Source organism: Trypanosoma rangeli, assembly GCF_003719475.1.
Source record: "Trypanosoma rangeli strain AM80 chromosome Unknown Tra_15.4_contig_00133, whole genome shotgun sequence".
NCBI classification, from domain to species: Eukaryota; Euglenozoa; class Kinetoplastea; order Trypanosomatida; family Trypanosomatidae; genus Trypanosoma; species Trypanosoma rangeli.
This window is the reverse complement of record NW_021705877.1, coordinates 6034-19359: the sequence shown is the minus strand read 5'-3', so window position 1 is coordinate 19359 and position 13326 is coordinate 6034. Positions and strand designations below refer to the sequence as shown.

The following is a 13326-nucleotide window of genomic DNA, read 5'->3' as shown; positions in this document are numbered from 1 at the left end:
ACAAAAAAAGGAAGAAAAAAAATCAGAGGGAAGGAAAACGCCCATACGGATAACCTCTTGAGTAAGCACGATCTTACCAGATTTTTTTCGCCAGAAAAGTGAAAACTTAGGGCCTTAACTGAAGGTTACACTTGTCTGTGCTTAAGCAGAAAGAACCAGAGATACAAGAGAGCATTAACAAACATAACACAGGGTGAGAAGACAATAACAACAACAATGAACTACGCAGCAGTCATCAATGGGCCGTTTTCAAGCAACAGCAACGGCAGCAACCAATATCCGCGTGCAGGTTACACACCCAGTTGTTATGGTCTGCAGACGAACCCGCAAGAGCAAAATCCACAGATGATGCAGTATCAAACGTTCAATAGTGGCGCTGGTCAGCCTGTCAATGTTTACCAACAGTTTTCCCCGACTCCAGTATCGAAAGATCCTAGGACAAACATTCATATTGGAAGCAAACTTTTCGTAGGGCAAGTCCCCGCTATGACCACAGAAGAACAGTTACGACCCGTATTTGAGCCATATGGGGAGCTTTTAGAGGTAAAAATTATGCGTGATCCCTTGGGACGTTCAAAGGGAAGTGCTTGGGTGCGCTACGAGACGAATGAAATGGCCATGAATGCCATAAACGCGCTTAACGAGAAGCATACAGTTCCCCCTCAGACTAATCCATTACGAGTACAATTTGCCACACCCAACAGTGTGAGGCATCAACAACTTCAACAGCAAGCGAGATATGCTGTCGAGCTGAAGGTTCCTATGAATCAATATAACTTTGGAGGTTCAACGGGTGGCAGTACACAGCAGGGTGGAATGGTAATGGTACGACCTGGTGCCTCCCCAAATGTCGTACCACCTATTTCTGCGAATGCTGGGGGACGGTACATGTCCGCGCCTTTTGGAGGCAGCTCCATGGAATCTCCCCCCATTATGAGTGGGCCATACACGTCTTCTGCCAATCGCTTTGACAACATTAACGTTCCTGGAAATCGAAGGGATTTATATTCACCCTTGGAGCAGACGCAGGCCACTGCACCGCAGCTGTATCAGCAGCAGCAGCAGCAGCAACAACAACAACAACAACAACAACAACAACAACGAGGTGTTTTTTCCAGTCCCATTGGTAGCCCACCGGGCATGTACAACCAGATGCCTTCACGGCAGCAGAACCCTCGGAATAACGCCAAGAGTGGCGGCGCCGTCAGCATGGGATCCTTTGAAACTGGACATGGAATGAGCAACCCTAACAGCAACGAAGCATCCAATATGACGAATGAAATGCCCACTCTCGATGCCGGGATTGCCATTTGGGAAACGAGGAGCAACAGTGGTTTGCAAGGACAGGATCAGCGGGAGGCAGCAACGCGAATTCGGCAGGGTGAAAGGAACGAAGAAGTAACAGGGCCGTGTTGAGGAGGGAGGTGCGGCAACAATATCAACGACTGTCACTTCAGGTAAAAATACAAACAATATATATAAACAGACAAAAAACAAGGGAACAAAGTCTGCAGCATCGATGTGGCAACAGAAGGCCTATTGAACTTGTCAATGACTCATTTTTTTTTTTTTGCGTTTGGGTGGCGTTGTTGGGTGCGTTGGATGCATGAATTCACATTTTTTTTTTTTTTGCGGACGGAGGTGGCAATGAGCGGTATTACTCGTCCTCTCTCGTTTGTTTGTTCAATATTCTTATTTAACACTTTGGGGAGGTGACGGGAGACGAGCTGTCGGAGTTTTCCAGACGGCTAGACCATGACTGATGGAACCCCAGAGGTAAGAAAAGGACGTGAGAGAGCTCCGCGACTTATGACCTCTGGAGAGCACCCGGCACGTACACGCAGGAAAACCGAAAAAAAAAAGTATCATTGACTTCAATTACCGTGCTTACGAGGGATGAAAGGCGAGAAAAAAAAAGGTGGATGATTATGCTCCGAAACGGGAGAAAAAAATGGACTTTGAGATTTGAAGGTTGTAGAAAGGTTGGGTGGGTGGAGCGACAATATCATACATGTAGGTGCGCAATGGGAGAAATAACTCTGCGTGTGTGAGAGCGAAAGAGCAAAAAAAGGAAAATGCGAAAAAAAAAGGGGCAGAACTAGTGACATGATGGTTACCTCTCACTGGATTTGCCAGACTTGTATTATTTGGTGGGTTAAATTTTATCTATCCCGATATATGCTGCCGGGTCTGAAAGACTGGGAAGATCCACCGATGAATTTAAAGGGAGAGCGGAGCTTGCAAAGAAGTGGGGGCACAAAAATAACAACCAAAAGGGAGGATGAGAAATGCAGATATATCTGACCGTCTGTGTGACAGTGCTGTGCGTTGTTTGTGCTGGTCAGGGGAGGGTGCCCCAGGACATATTTGGGTATGGGGACCGCCTTATCGACGAGCATGCCACTCAGCTGAGAGGAAAGTGTGCACATCATATAGCCTCTTGAATTTGCCTAGTTGTGAGTCCATCCACCAGTTCAACGACATTGTTTTTTTTTCTTTTCCAAGCAAAGCATAGAAGTGTATCCATGTTTATGTTTATAGTATAATTTTTTATGAAGCCGAGGAAGAAAGAAAACGAGAGAAGAAATGAAGGCTAAAGGAACGGGGGGAGGGGAGGGGGGGGGGGAGAGACATTTTCGCTGTGTAAAGCTCACGCATTTTTTTTTATTTTATTGTTTCACTGTTTTCCGAGGAGGGGGCGAAAAGAGGGGAGCAGTGTATGCGCTGCAATTGACAGATGCCCTCTCCGACATCGGCAGTAACAGAGAAGACAATGTATATAATATATCTTCATGCGCATATATGTAATTGGTGTTTCTAGTCCTACTACTGCTACAAATGATAATGTTTACGAGAGAAAAAGTAACAAAAAAGAAAACACCAAATAAGGTGGTGGATAACCCAGATGAAAATAGAATGGAAAGCAGGAACAAAGTAGAGTGGAGTGGGGTGGAGCAGAGTCGATTGCTTTGGCTGTGTCGGCGGGCGGAGTTCAACTTCCCATTTCCTGGGCAGTGGGTTGTTTTGCCTCTTTGGCTTTTTTGTTCCTTGTGTTCTCTCTCCTTTTTTTTTTTCTTCTCTCTCTGTCTCTTTCTATTTTTCTTTTGTCTCCTCTCATCTATCGCTTCTCTACCTCCCTGATGCTTTCTTGCATGTGTGTGTACAGGCGCTTTTGTGCCGTTGGTTTTCTACAACTGTGAGATAATTCCCCCTGTGCAAAGGCGGGATCACAGTTTGTTAGGGATTGAGTGTGCCCCCAACTTAGATAAACATATAAAATATAAATGAAGTTACCTCCATACGCATTTATTTTTGCATCATTTTTTTTTAAAAAAAACTGACCCCACTACTGTGTGCGCGTGTGCGTGTTTTAATACAAGACGAGACAACGAAAATATTTCTCTATGAGGCCGTGTGCCAAAGGGAAATTGCGGGCTGATGCAAAGAAGAAAACTAGGAGTGAATAAAAAATCAAAAACAAAAAAAATGAGGGCGAAAAAAAAAGGTAACCAAGAAGGGTGACATGTTTCTTTTATTTTTGTGTCTATTTTTCTTTTCTTTGATTTTATTTGTATTTGCGTGTTTCCCTATTACCGAAGCGTATCTTTTTTGTTTTTGATTCATTTTTCCATTTTTGGTTTGTTTCCTTTGAGGTGTCTTTGTGTGTGGTTGTGTTGGTGTCCTGCCTTCGTTTTTTTTTTTTTTCATGTGGCGCAGTCTCCCTCCAAAGATATATTTATATATGCCATTTTGCTTACTTTTCGCTATCTCTGTTGCGCATGTGGATTTCCTTTGTTTCGGTGGGAGAGAGTGAATCCCGCGCCGTGAGCTGCGATGTTGGTGGAGGAGACGAGGGGGAGTGGAATGCATCTCTGCGTTTTTGACAGCACCACAAAACATGTCAATGCCCGGTATGGCGCTCTCACCCCTCCCTCGTGACACACGTGTCAGGATACAGTTTTGAAAGGGGTGGCGGGGGGAATACTTGAAGGGTCACAGCCCGGTGTTCCCCATGATTGCGGCGACGAAACTCAACGTAGAGGAATGCTTCTAACGGGGCGCCCGAACGAAGTGAGCGGAAAGGGGGGGAAATAGAAAACAGTTTTCCCTTCCGGGCACGTTTTTTTTGTTTTTTGTTTTTGTTTTTTGTTTTTTGTTTGTGCGTGTATTTTTGTGTGAAACGATCAAGGTGCAAGGAGTTGACGCGGGAGCTGTCTTTGACGAAAGACACGATCCTTGTCTCTTCTTTGAATGATACGTAACGCGTAGATGCGGCTGCTTTTAAGCGCGAACGGAAGGAACAGAAGTACTGTAAAAAAAAAATAATAATAATAAGAAAGATACAGTAGCAAAAAGAAAAAAAAAGGAAACCACTTTTCATGTGACTTACTACATTTTGTGCATGTGAAGGGAAGCAGGTTACTTTTACTTTTTTATTTTTGTCGTTTTTTTTTCTTTGACAAATATATATATATATATATATTTCGGTCTACTTGTTGTTTCCCGCGTTTTGTTCCATCTAGTTTTTGTTTTCACCTCTTCCTCGTATATATTGTGCTTTCTAACAGGGATATGACCGCTTAAGTGTCTTTGTCACTCATCCCATACCCTCGCTCCTATTTCTATTTATGTGTGTGTGTATTTGTGTGTATGTGTGTGTGTGTTTCCCGTGTCTGTGCGTGGCCATTGTGAGCTGACGGGGAGGGTGGGAACAACATGTGGGTGGTGTGCTGCTGCGTGATTCCTTTTATTGATCTCTGTATGTTTATGTGTCTCTTTCCTTTGCGCGGGGTAGTGAAAAGTAGAAAGGGACGTGGAGTTGTGCTACGCATGCTTCGGGTATCTTTCACCCATCCCCATTTTATTCCCTCCCCCTTCTTACTGCTGCGTGTTTACAGAAAGAGGACATGAGGACCAATTGCTTTTTGGTTCTTCTTTCTTGTTTTGGTTTCCCCCTTTTGGTGTCAACTTCTTCATCACTGCAGTTGCTGCTGTCGCCGTGGTTCCTGCTTCTGCCAAGTTTTCTTTCATATTGCCACGGTATGTTGCTTCTCTATTATTATTATTATTATTATTATTATTATTATTGCTATTTTTTGCGAGGTTTCCTCCCTCATTTTCTATCTGTGTCGGATAGATATAAAAGGGAGGGAAGGTCAGAGAGAGGCAGAGGTGTCCCACTGCGGCAGGAATAAAGGTAACACCACCAAGAAGGAAAGGAAAAGGGAAACTTCATCCAATTCTCTGAAGAAAAATAAGGAGCAGAGGTAGGGAAAATGGCATCTGAGGCGCGTGTGTCGTCTATTAAGATTGTGCTTTGCGGCCCTAGCAACGCTGGGAAGACGTCGATAACGAAACGTTTCATCACGGATGCCTTTGACGAATGCCAAGACACAACAGTTGGCTCAGCATTCTTCTCTAAGCAGCTTTATTCAAACGCGCACAAATCAAGTGTTCGGGTAGAGGTGTGGGATACCGCCGGACAGGAAAAATACCGCGCGATGGCCCCAATGTATTTTCGCCATGCTGCGGGGGCGTTACTTGTGTTTGACGAGACTGTGGTAAAATCCTTTGACGAGCTTGAGGCGGTTTGGCTGCCCGAGCTACTGCCCCATATGAATAACAGTACCGAATTTATTGTTGTCTGTGGGAACAAATGCGATGCCGTTTTGACCGATAGACAACGGGAAAGTGTGCATCACGCCGAAGAAATCTGTCGTGCGAAAGGCATAACATTTTTGCATACGTCTGCAAAGAAGGGACAAAATGTGCATGAAGCATTTGGAGGTTTGGTGGATGGCATACTAACGAGGCGTGCAAAGGAAGCGGCAGCGGAGCTTACGGCAGGAGGAAACAGCGGTGACGGACGCGCCAGTAGCGCATGGGTCGCAAGATTGGGGACAATACGTGACGACGGCGGCACCCACGCTAAAAGCGGCTGTTGTTAATGAATCTAGTGCTTCTCACGAAGGTGTTGTTGCTCCTTAATAATGGTAATAATGTTCCACTCGTTTGCCTACAAGAATAGTGGATGCAAAGTAAATCCCTCAGAGAGCGCATAAGGGATGTGTGGCACCGAGTCGTACTGTTGCGAGGCTTGGGCAGTTCATATCTTACCCTTTTCTTTATCTGCCTTGGAGATCTTGTTATCTTTTTTTTTCTTTTTTTGAGATTTGTCTCTGCCTGTCCTTTTTTTTTTTTTGCTTGCTTATTTTCTGGGAATGGTGGGGTGCAGTGATCGCGCCCGCCCAAGCGTAAAGCTACGGGTGACGCGAAAGTTGATTTTGTTTTTTGTCTCCATTGCTCCATTCTTGTCGGCCTTGTTTGCGGAAGCAACGCACTCACTTTTTCCCCTTTTTTCAATTTTTTTTTGACTATGGCTGCGGTTATGGTTCCTTTTCATATTCCGCTTGTTGTTGCTGTTTCCATGTCTCTCTGGCTGCATATGTATGGATGTATGTGGCAGGCTTATTTATTTGTGTACAATAGCAGCGTCAGCACATAAAAGTGGCTTTGAAAGAGTAGGAGTAAGGACCGGGATTTGCGGAGCATCACCAGCCCAAAAGGGACATTCACCGTATACGGGATGAACTTTGACCTTGATGAACTTTTTGACACACGACCTCGTCAGCAGCAACAGCAACACGGAGGTCCAACCTATGTGCCGCCACCGCCACCGAGCGATCCACCACCACCACCTGTGTGGATGCAGCAAGATCCATTTGGTATGAATCCAACGGCGACACAACCACTACCACCACCACCACCACCACCACCACCACCACCACCGCCACCTATGCAGCCACCGATGCAGCCGTTTGAGGTGACTACTTATGCGCCCGCCGCGGCCGTGCCTTATCAAACCCATTACCTTCCTTCACATGCCCCTCAGTCGTACGGCGAAAACGGGCATAAGCTGCCTTCCTCATCTCTTCCGCCCGGTGGGCCATCAGCTGCACTTTCAGCACAAACAGCTTATTACGCGGAACCCACCTCAACCCCAGTGCATCATGGTCCTTCATACCAAGCGTCCCTGGGAGTACCGGATGCTCCTTCAATCCCACAAACTGTAAGAAGTTCTGTCGTGTCCTCTGTGCCTCCGCCGTCTCAATCCGAAACCGCGGTGATGACGCCTATAGTCAGTAAGGAAAGTTCTGTGCTTGCACAAGAGGAAGAGGACCGTAAACAGTTGGAGAAGATCATTCAACTTCGTAAGGAACTAGAAAAAGAGCGTGAACGAGAACGCAAAAAACAGGAGGAACTCGAAACCTGGGGTTGCTCTTCCTGTACATACAGGAATGCGCTGGATGTGAACCGATGTGGAATGTGCGGTTCGAATCGCCCAGGGTACCTTCCCCCTTCTAATGTTGCCCCACCATCTACATCGCACAGTGATGCACATTCGTCATTCACCTCATCTTCAAAGACTACGGGGGTGCAGTCAGGAGTTGCTGGACCGACGGCATGGGTGTGTGGTATTTGTTTGGCACCAAATGAGGCCCATCATTCCCGTTGCAAAGTATGCAGCAGTTACCAAAAAAACGGCACGCCTATTACTGGAGTTGATGCAAAAGGCACAGGTGCTACGCCAGGTGTTCCTATGCCACCATCGGCCTGGCTGTGTGGAATTTGTGGCAATAAGAACGCCGCCAATGCGGCACGTTGTGTAGGTTGTAGCAGCTACCAGAGCAACGGTACACCTGTGATGGACCCGGGACCCACGCCACAAACTGTAACAGAGACGGCTTCTACAACGTGGAAGTGTTCGGTGTGCACGTTAGAGAATCCTGTTAGCAGTGCCGTGTGTGATGCGTGTCAGAGTGGGCAGCGTCCACGCCACCTTGCCCCACCCAGAACCAATGACAGGGCGAAGAAAAAATCTGGAGATGAGTCGCGTGACGCTGACGTCGCGAGGGCGTGGCCGTGTCCGACCTGCACATATCAAAATGCCATCGCAAAGGAAAAGTGTGATATGTGCACCACTGAGCGTCCTTCACAATACAAACCACGGCCACCACTGAACACAAAAAAGGATTCTGAAGACTCCGGTGACGATATTCAGTGGCAGGAGGATGAAGCCGCAAAGGAGTGTAATAGGTGTCATTTGCCTTTTAACCTCACACGGCGCCGACATCATTGCCGGGCATGCGGATTTGTGTTTTGTGGTGCGTGTTCTTCTTACCAGCTAGCAGTTAAAAGGAACGGTTCTCTAGAGCGTGTGTGTGTGAGCTGCCACGAGGCTCATAGAAGGGAATAGGGTGGCTATACATATGAAGAGTAAAGAGAGAGGGATGGAGAAAAAAGAGTTTTGCTTTTCATGAATAAACATGTGAGCGACAAAGCTGGGGAACCCGTGAGTTAGGAATTTCACTTTTTTTTTAAAAAAAAAAACTTGTTCACCTTTTCTGAACTGCCGTAAATTATCCTTCTGGTGCTAAAGTAATTTTGTGCATTTTTTTTTTTTTTTGGTTGTGCTGTTGCGTGCCCGCATGTGTTGTACCCTCTTCCCTATGACATGAAACTCCAACTAAAAAAAAGAGGGGGTGGGGGGGGAGGGGGGAAGTGGAGGATGACTTATGAAGAGAACGAAACAAAAAAAAAAACTTGGTGTAAAAAAATAAATAAATAAAAAAAAACAAAAAAAACCGATGAACTTTATGTGTGGCTTCCGAGAAGAACGCTTTGCACGCCAGTACTGGATGTTGCTTCCTGTCGCTGCTGCTGTTCAGTGTCGTGTCTATTTGATGAAAGAGGTATAGATTTGTGGTGAGCTCAGTCACACACCTTTTTTTGCTTGCCCTCTACTCTTCCTCCATGTTTGCGTGTATTTATTTGTTCTGGCCATGACGATTTTTTCTTGAATATGTCTTGTGCATTTTCTTTTTACGGTGTTGAAAGTGCATTCTGTTCGTGCTACTCATGATGGGGCGACCCTTTACAGGTTTTTTTCGTTCTTTTTTTTCTTCTTATTCCTCATCGCTTCTTGCTTTGTTCTCTCCTTATCAAACACAAACACACACTGCAGTGATTTGTGTGGCCTTCGCAAGGGGAACCCAAAACGTATAAGCGGGCACTAGTACCTTCGTCGTTCTTTGCGAAGGAATATTAAGGTGTGTGGTGAGGTGACGAAGAAGCAATGGGATTCTTCGACTCTGATCTCAGCTACCCGACGGTGCGCTCCGAGCGCATGAAGCACAAGCGCCGCCGCTTGGTGCAGGGCCCTAACGCCTACTTTATGGACGTGAAGTGCCCTGGCTGCAATGCTGTGACGGTCGTGTACAGCCACGCCACATCGGAGGTGCAGTGCAACGGCTGCGCCACCAAGCTCTGTCGCCCCACGGGAGGCAAGGCAATGCTGACAGTTGGCTGTGGCTTCCGCAAGAAGCCTGACCACTAAGCAGATGCAGTTCCGGAGCCTGAAACTTTTGGGAATCACAGAATCGCGACACATTTATTTGTTTTTAATTACCACAGCAACTTTTTTGTTGTTCAGTGTTTTCTTTTTTGTTTTGCTTGCCCATGTGTGTGGGCTTTTCTTCTTCCTTACCCTCAGCTTCCTATTGGGTGTGCTGGGTGGCGGGAAGGGGGGAAGGGCCCTTGGTGCCTTTCTGCCCCCGCTGTTGTGTGGAGGAAATGCTTTTGTCACGCATCTCGTCTTTTTCTTTGTTTCTTGTTCCTGTCTTTTTTTTTGCTGTGTCTCATTGGAAGAGGGTGACTCAACGGCAAAAAAAAAACAAGGAGCCAGATCCCTCCCATTGAAGGCGGAACATTACACTACGAAGGAAGATAAACACACCGTGCCGCACTAGAATGAGTGAGAAGGACGCAGGCGTGGACGACAATGTAATGCTTGAGCGCCTCGTGGCACACCTTCGCAACCCCCCCTCTATTCCTGCTGTGCCTGTTTACGCCTTGCCTGATCAGCAGTACCTTGAGGCCACTGTGCTTCCGCTGCTTTTGCGGGGGCTGGAGGAGGTGGCAAAGACACGGCCTGCTGATCCATTGGCCTTCCTCGCAGCATACCTTTTGAGCAATAATCCACAGAAGACGTCACATCCTCTGATGGGGGACGAAGGACGACGAGTGCCGTTGCAAGGGATTGCTCAAATGGCTGCGGACATCATAGGCCGGAAATAGCGTTTACTAAGATTGCAAGTGAATTTATGCGTGCTGGGATTGCTGGATGCATATGCGTACGTGAGCATCAGACGAAAGATGGGAAGATGCAGGCCAGATTTCTTCACTTTCCCTTTGTGTTGTTGCTGCTGATCATGTATAATAAATATATGAGTGTACGCGTCTTTTTTTGCTGTGTGTGTATTGTGCTTTTAACAATCTGTCAGGACTTTCTGGCTTCACTGTTTACCATTTCATATGTTTTTTTCCTGTTCATGTCATGACGTGATTGTTGCTGTTCTTTTTTTTTAAATGCGTTTCGGTATTTTTTTTTTTTTTTTGTCGGTGCCAGGAAATAAAAATCAAAGCAGCGACAAAACGTTGCAAAGAAGGCGTCAAGAGATGTCAGGTATCGATAACCCGGAGTACAAGCGGGGCATGGAGGATGCAAAACGTCACCGTTCCCGCACAGAGGATAACTGGGTGCGTTCGAGTGTTGGACCGATTCTTTGGTTTGGTCTGCCTTTTGCAATTGCATGGGTGTACTTGCGGCGCCAAGCGCCTGCCGGCGCCACAGCGAACCCGTTTGAAGGCATGTTGGAACAACTGATGCCCATTAAAAAGCGCCAGTTCCGCGTCGATGTCAAAGGCACCAAGTTTGGCGATGTGATTGGCATTCCTGAGGCAAAAATGGAAGTGCAGCAGTACGTTGAATTTTTGACACAACCGAACAAGTTTACGCGACTCGGCGCTCGGCTACCAAAAGGATGTTTGCTCACCGGTGAGCCTGGAACAGGGAAGACGCTCCTGGCCAAAGCTGTGGCTGGGGAGGCGAATGTGCCCTTCTTTAGCTGCAGCGGATCCGACTTTATTGAGCTGATGGGAGGTAGTGGACCCAAGCGCGTGCGTGAGTTATTTGAGGAGGCGCGAAACTCGGCGCCAGCCATCGTATTTATTGATGAAATTGACGCTATTGGTTCCCGGGCGGGGAAACAGGGTGGCGCCGTGAGCAGTGAAGAGAATCGAACGATCAACCAGCTTTTGGCGGAGCTGGATGGACTGAGTACAGGCACTGATGCCATCATTGTGATGGCTGCAACTAACTTTCAGGACAACATTGATAAAGCGCTCTTGCGCGAGGGGCGTTTTGACCGGAAGGTAAACATTGAGATGCCGGACAAGGCGGCACGCGTGGAGATCTTTAAGCATTATTTGGATCGTGTAGGAACCGGTGATCCCCGTGGGCGGAGGGTGGACGAAGAGGGTGAATCTCTACCATTAAACGAGAAAATGGACAATCTTGAGCTGGCAAGGGAGTTGGCCGACCTGACTCCTGGCATTTCACCTGCGACGATTGCGACGATTGTAAATGAGGCGGCCCTGCAAAGTGGCATTCACGAGAAGAGGCTTGTGGATAAGGAATCCATGCTTGAGGCGATAGACAATACACTTGTAGGCCGCAAGCATCGCAATCGACGGAGTTCACTGTCTTTGCGACGGACCGCTATTCATGAAGCAGGCCACGCGATAACCGCATGGATGCTTCCTTCCGTGAAGGGGGTGTTAAAGATCAGCGTTGTGCCTCGTGGTAACGCCATGGGATACACTCAACGCGCAGGTGCCGAGCACCACGAATATCAGACGAACGCCACCCTCTTGGCAGACATGGTCGTCATGCTCGGCGGGCGCGCCGCCGAAGAGACGCTATTGAGGGATCAGTCTGCCGGAGCCATGGACGACCTTCAGCGTGCGACAGATCTTGCACTTAAGCAAATGATGGCCTTTGGCATGGATGCTAAGGCTGGCTTGCTGTCATACCACCCAGAGTCCACGCAGGCAGGTCGCATTTTTGTGAGTTTCTCGAACAAGGCTCAAAACATTGCAGAGGAAGAAGCTAAAAAGCTTGTCGCTCTCGCTCATCAGATTGCTGTGGAGATTATCAAGGCAAATAAAACCAAGATAGAGGCGGTGGTAGCCGAGCTCATTGACAAGAAGGAACTATTGGCGGCGGACTTAGAGCGTTTATTAGGACAACGTCCTTTGTCGCCTACGGTAGATGAGCTTGTGGGAAAGCTGATGAGATTGCAGGAGACGCAGGAACATGAAGGAGAAAAAACGCAAACAAACATGTAGCTGCCGCGTGGATACGGATGGGAGTTTTCCGCGTCGTTATACATCCGTTGATGTGATAAACACAAAACTATTATGTTTTTGTTGTTCCTTGTTCTTTTTTTCCTTTTCTTTGTATCTGAGTGGTCGGATGGCGTTGCTTTTGGCAAACGTTAAACTTTATTAGCAGGTGGCCGATTGAGGAAGGTGAGAGAGTATATTGCGAGTTCCAACGCCCACACCTCTCCAGGTCAATCAAGATTCACTAGTCATTATCTTTTATGTCTTCTGGATGCCAGACGTACAAAAAAAAAAAAAAACTAGCCAAAAAACGATACCCATGACAGAAAGAAAGTGCGCGGGTGTCTGATAGAGAAATAGAGAGAAAATACGCTGAAGCTTTGTGACCCTGATGGGGACTTTATGCTTTGTTCGCTTTATGGCTTGTTTTTTTTTTTTTTGTGTGTAGGTGCTATTGCCAGCCACAGGAGCCACGGAGGAAAACGTAATTTGCTAAAGGAAGATTCGTAGGAAAAAGAAGCCGAGTCCAGTTTCCCTACTTACCCCCGCATATACTTTTTTCCAACCAACCAAACACGCCTCAACATCGTCACTTTTAGCTGACTTACTACAAACCCATGTCGAAGATCCTCCCCGCGCAGCTTTCAGAGGCCATCCAGGCCGTCCTCACCACCCGCAAGGAGCGCAAGTTCAAGGAGAGCATTGACCTGCAGGTGAACCTCAAGAACTACGACCCGCAGAAGGACAAGCGTTTTTCCGGCTCTGTGCGGCTGCCGCACGTCTGCCGTCCCCGCATGACGGTCTGCCTGCTCTGCGATCTCGTCCACGAGGACGTCGCCAAGAAGAATAACGTCCCGACGATGAACCAGGAGGAGCTGAAGAAGCTGAACAAGAACAAGAAGCTGGTGAAGAAGATGTGCAACCAGTACGACGCATTCCTCTGCTCTGAGTCGATCATCAAGCTGGTGCCGCGTCTCGTGGGGCCGCACATGCATCGTATGGGCAAGTTCCCCACGTCTGCGCCATGAGCGAGAGCCTACCGGAGAAGGTGGTGGAGCTGCAGTCGACGGTGAAGTTCCA

At 47.4% G+C, this 13326-nt stretch overlaps 7 protein-coding genes and 1 pseudogene across 7 annotated transcripts, besides 13 other annotated features; 6 read left to right on the top strand and 2 right to left on the bottom strand.

Moving 5' to 3' along the window:
• Nucleotides 1–216: 216 nt before the first annotated feature.
• Nucleotides 217–1416, top strand: TraAM80_04521 (RNA-binding protein; the record flags this gene model as incomplete). Its single annotated transcript, XM_029381446.1, has 1 exon — nt 217–1416. The coding sequence occupies one exon, from the start codon at nt 217–219 to the stop codon at nt 1414–1416; it is 1200 nt and encodes a 399-aa protein (XP_029238710.1).
• A 43-nt stretch (nt 1417–1459) lies between these two features.
• Nucleotides 1460–1506: a microsatellite.
• Nucleotides 1507–1660: 154 nt separating this feature from the next.
• Nucleotides 1661–1870, bottom strand: TraAM80_04520 (hypothetical protein; annotated as a pseudogene).
• A 733-nt stretch (nt 1871–2603) lies between these two features.
• Nucleotides 2604–2630: a microsatellite.
• Nucleotides 2631–3054: 424 nt separating this feature from the next.
• Nucleotides 3055–3139: a sequence feature (GA-rich).
• Nucleotides 3140–3526: 387 nt separating this feature from the next.
• Nucleotides 3527–3571: a sequence feature (A-rich).
• A 551-nt stretch (nt 3572–4122) lies between these two features.
• Nucleotides 4123–4159: a microsatellite.
• Nucleotides 4160–4313: 154 nt separating this feature from the next.
• Nucleotides 4314–4365: a microsatellite.
• Nucleotides 4366–4419: 54 nt separating this feature from the next.
• Nucleotides 4420–4458: a sequence feature (A-rich).
• Nucleotides 4459–4463: 5 nt separating this feature from the next.
• Nucleotides 4464–4483: a microsatellite.
• Nucleotides 4484–4623: 140 nt separating this feature from the next.
• Nucleotides 4624–4682: a microsatellite.
• A 372-nt stretch (nt 4683–5054) lies between these two features.
• Nucleotides 5055–5088: a microsatellite.
• Nucleotides 5089–5276: 188 nt separating this feature from the next.
• On the top strand, nt 5277–5948 carry TraAM80_04519 (putative ras-related GTP-binding protein; the record flags this gene model as incomplete). The annotated part of the gene is made up of 1 exon (XM_029381445.1): nt 5277–5948. One exon carries the CDS (start codon nt 5277–5279, stop codon nt 5946–5948), a length of 672 nt encoding a protein of 223 aa, XP_029238709.1.
• A 195-nt stretch (nt 5949–6143) lies between these two features.
• Nucleotides 6144–6215: a sequence feature (GA-rich).
• A 371-nt stretch (nt 6216–6586) lies between these two features.
• TraAM80_04518 (putative FYVE, RhoGEF and PH domain-containing protein 2) lies at nt 6587–8257 on the top strand (the record flags this gene model as incomplete). Its single annotated transcript, XM_029381444.1, has 1 exon — nt 6587–8257. The coding sequence occupies one exon, from the start codon at nt 6587–6589 to the stop codon at nt 8255–8257; it is 1671 nt and encodes a 556-aa protein (XP_029238708.1).
• A 331-nt stretch (nt 8258–8588) lies between these two features.
• Nucleotides 8589–8645: a microsatellite.
• Nucleotides 8646–8944: 299 nt separating this feature from the next.
• Nucleotides 8945–9001: a sequence feature (GA-rich).
• Nucleotides 9002–9073: 72 nt separating this feature from the next.
• TraAM80_04517 (uncharacterized protein) lies at nt 9074–9451 on the bottom strand (the record flags this gene model as incomplete). The annotated part of the gene is made up of 1 exon (XM_029381443.1): nt 9074–9451. The coding sequence occupies one exon, from the start codon at nt 9449–9451 to the stop codon at nt 9074–9076; it is 378 nt and encodes a 125-aa protein (XP_029238707.1).
• A 359-nt stretch (nt 9452–9810) lies between these two features.
• TraAM80_04516 (uncharacterized protein) lies at nt 9811–10137 on the top strand (the record flags this gene model as incomplete). The annotated part of the gene is made up of 1 exon (XM_029381442.1): nt 9811–10137. One exon carries the CDS (start codon nt 9811–9813, stop codon nt 10135–10137), a length of 327 nt encoding a protein of 108 aa, XP_029238706.1.
• A 381-nt stretch (nt 10138–10518) lies between these two features.
• TraAM80_04515 (metallo-peptidase, Clan MA(E), Family M41) lies at nt 10519–12249 on the top strand (the record flags this gene model as incomplete). The annotated part of the gene is made up of 1 exon (XM_029381441.1): nt 10519–12249. The coding sequence occupies one exon, from the start codon at nt 10519–10521 to the stop codon at nt 12247–12249; it is 1731 nt and encodes a 576-aa protein (XP_029238705.1).
• A 614-nt stretch (nt 12250–12863) lies between these two features.
• Nucleotides 12864–13274, top strand: TraAM80_04514 (large subunit ribosomal protein L10Ae; the record flags this gene model as incomplete). Its single annotated transcript, XM_029381440.1, has 1 exon — nt 12864–13274. The coding sequence occupies one exon, from the start codon at nt 12864–12866 to the stop codon at nt 13272–13274; it is 411 nt and encodes a 136-aa protein (XP_029238704.1).
• Nucleotides 13275–13326: the final 52 nt, after the last annotated feature.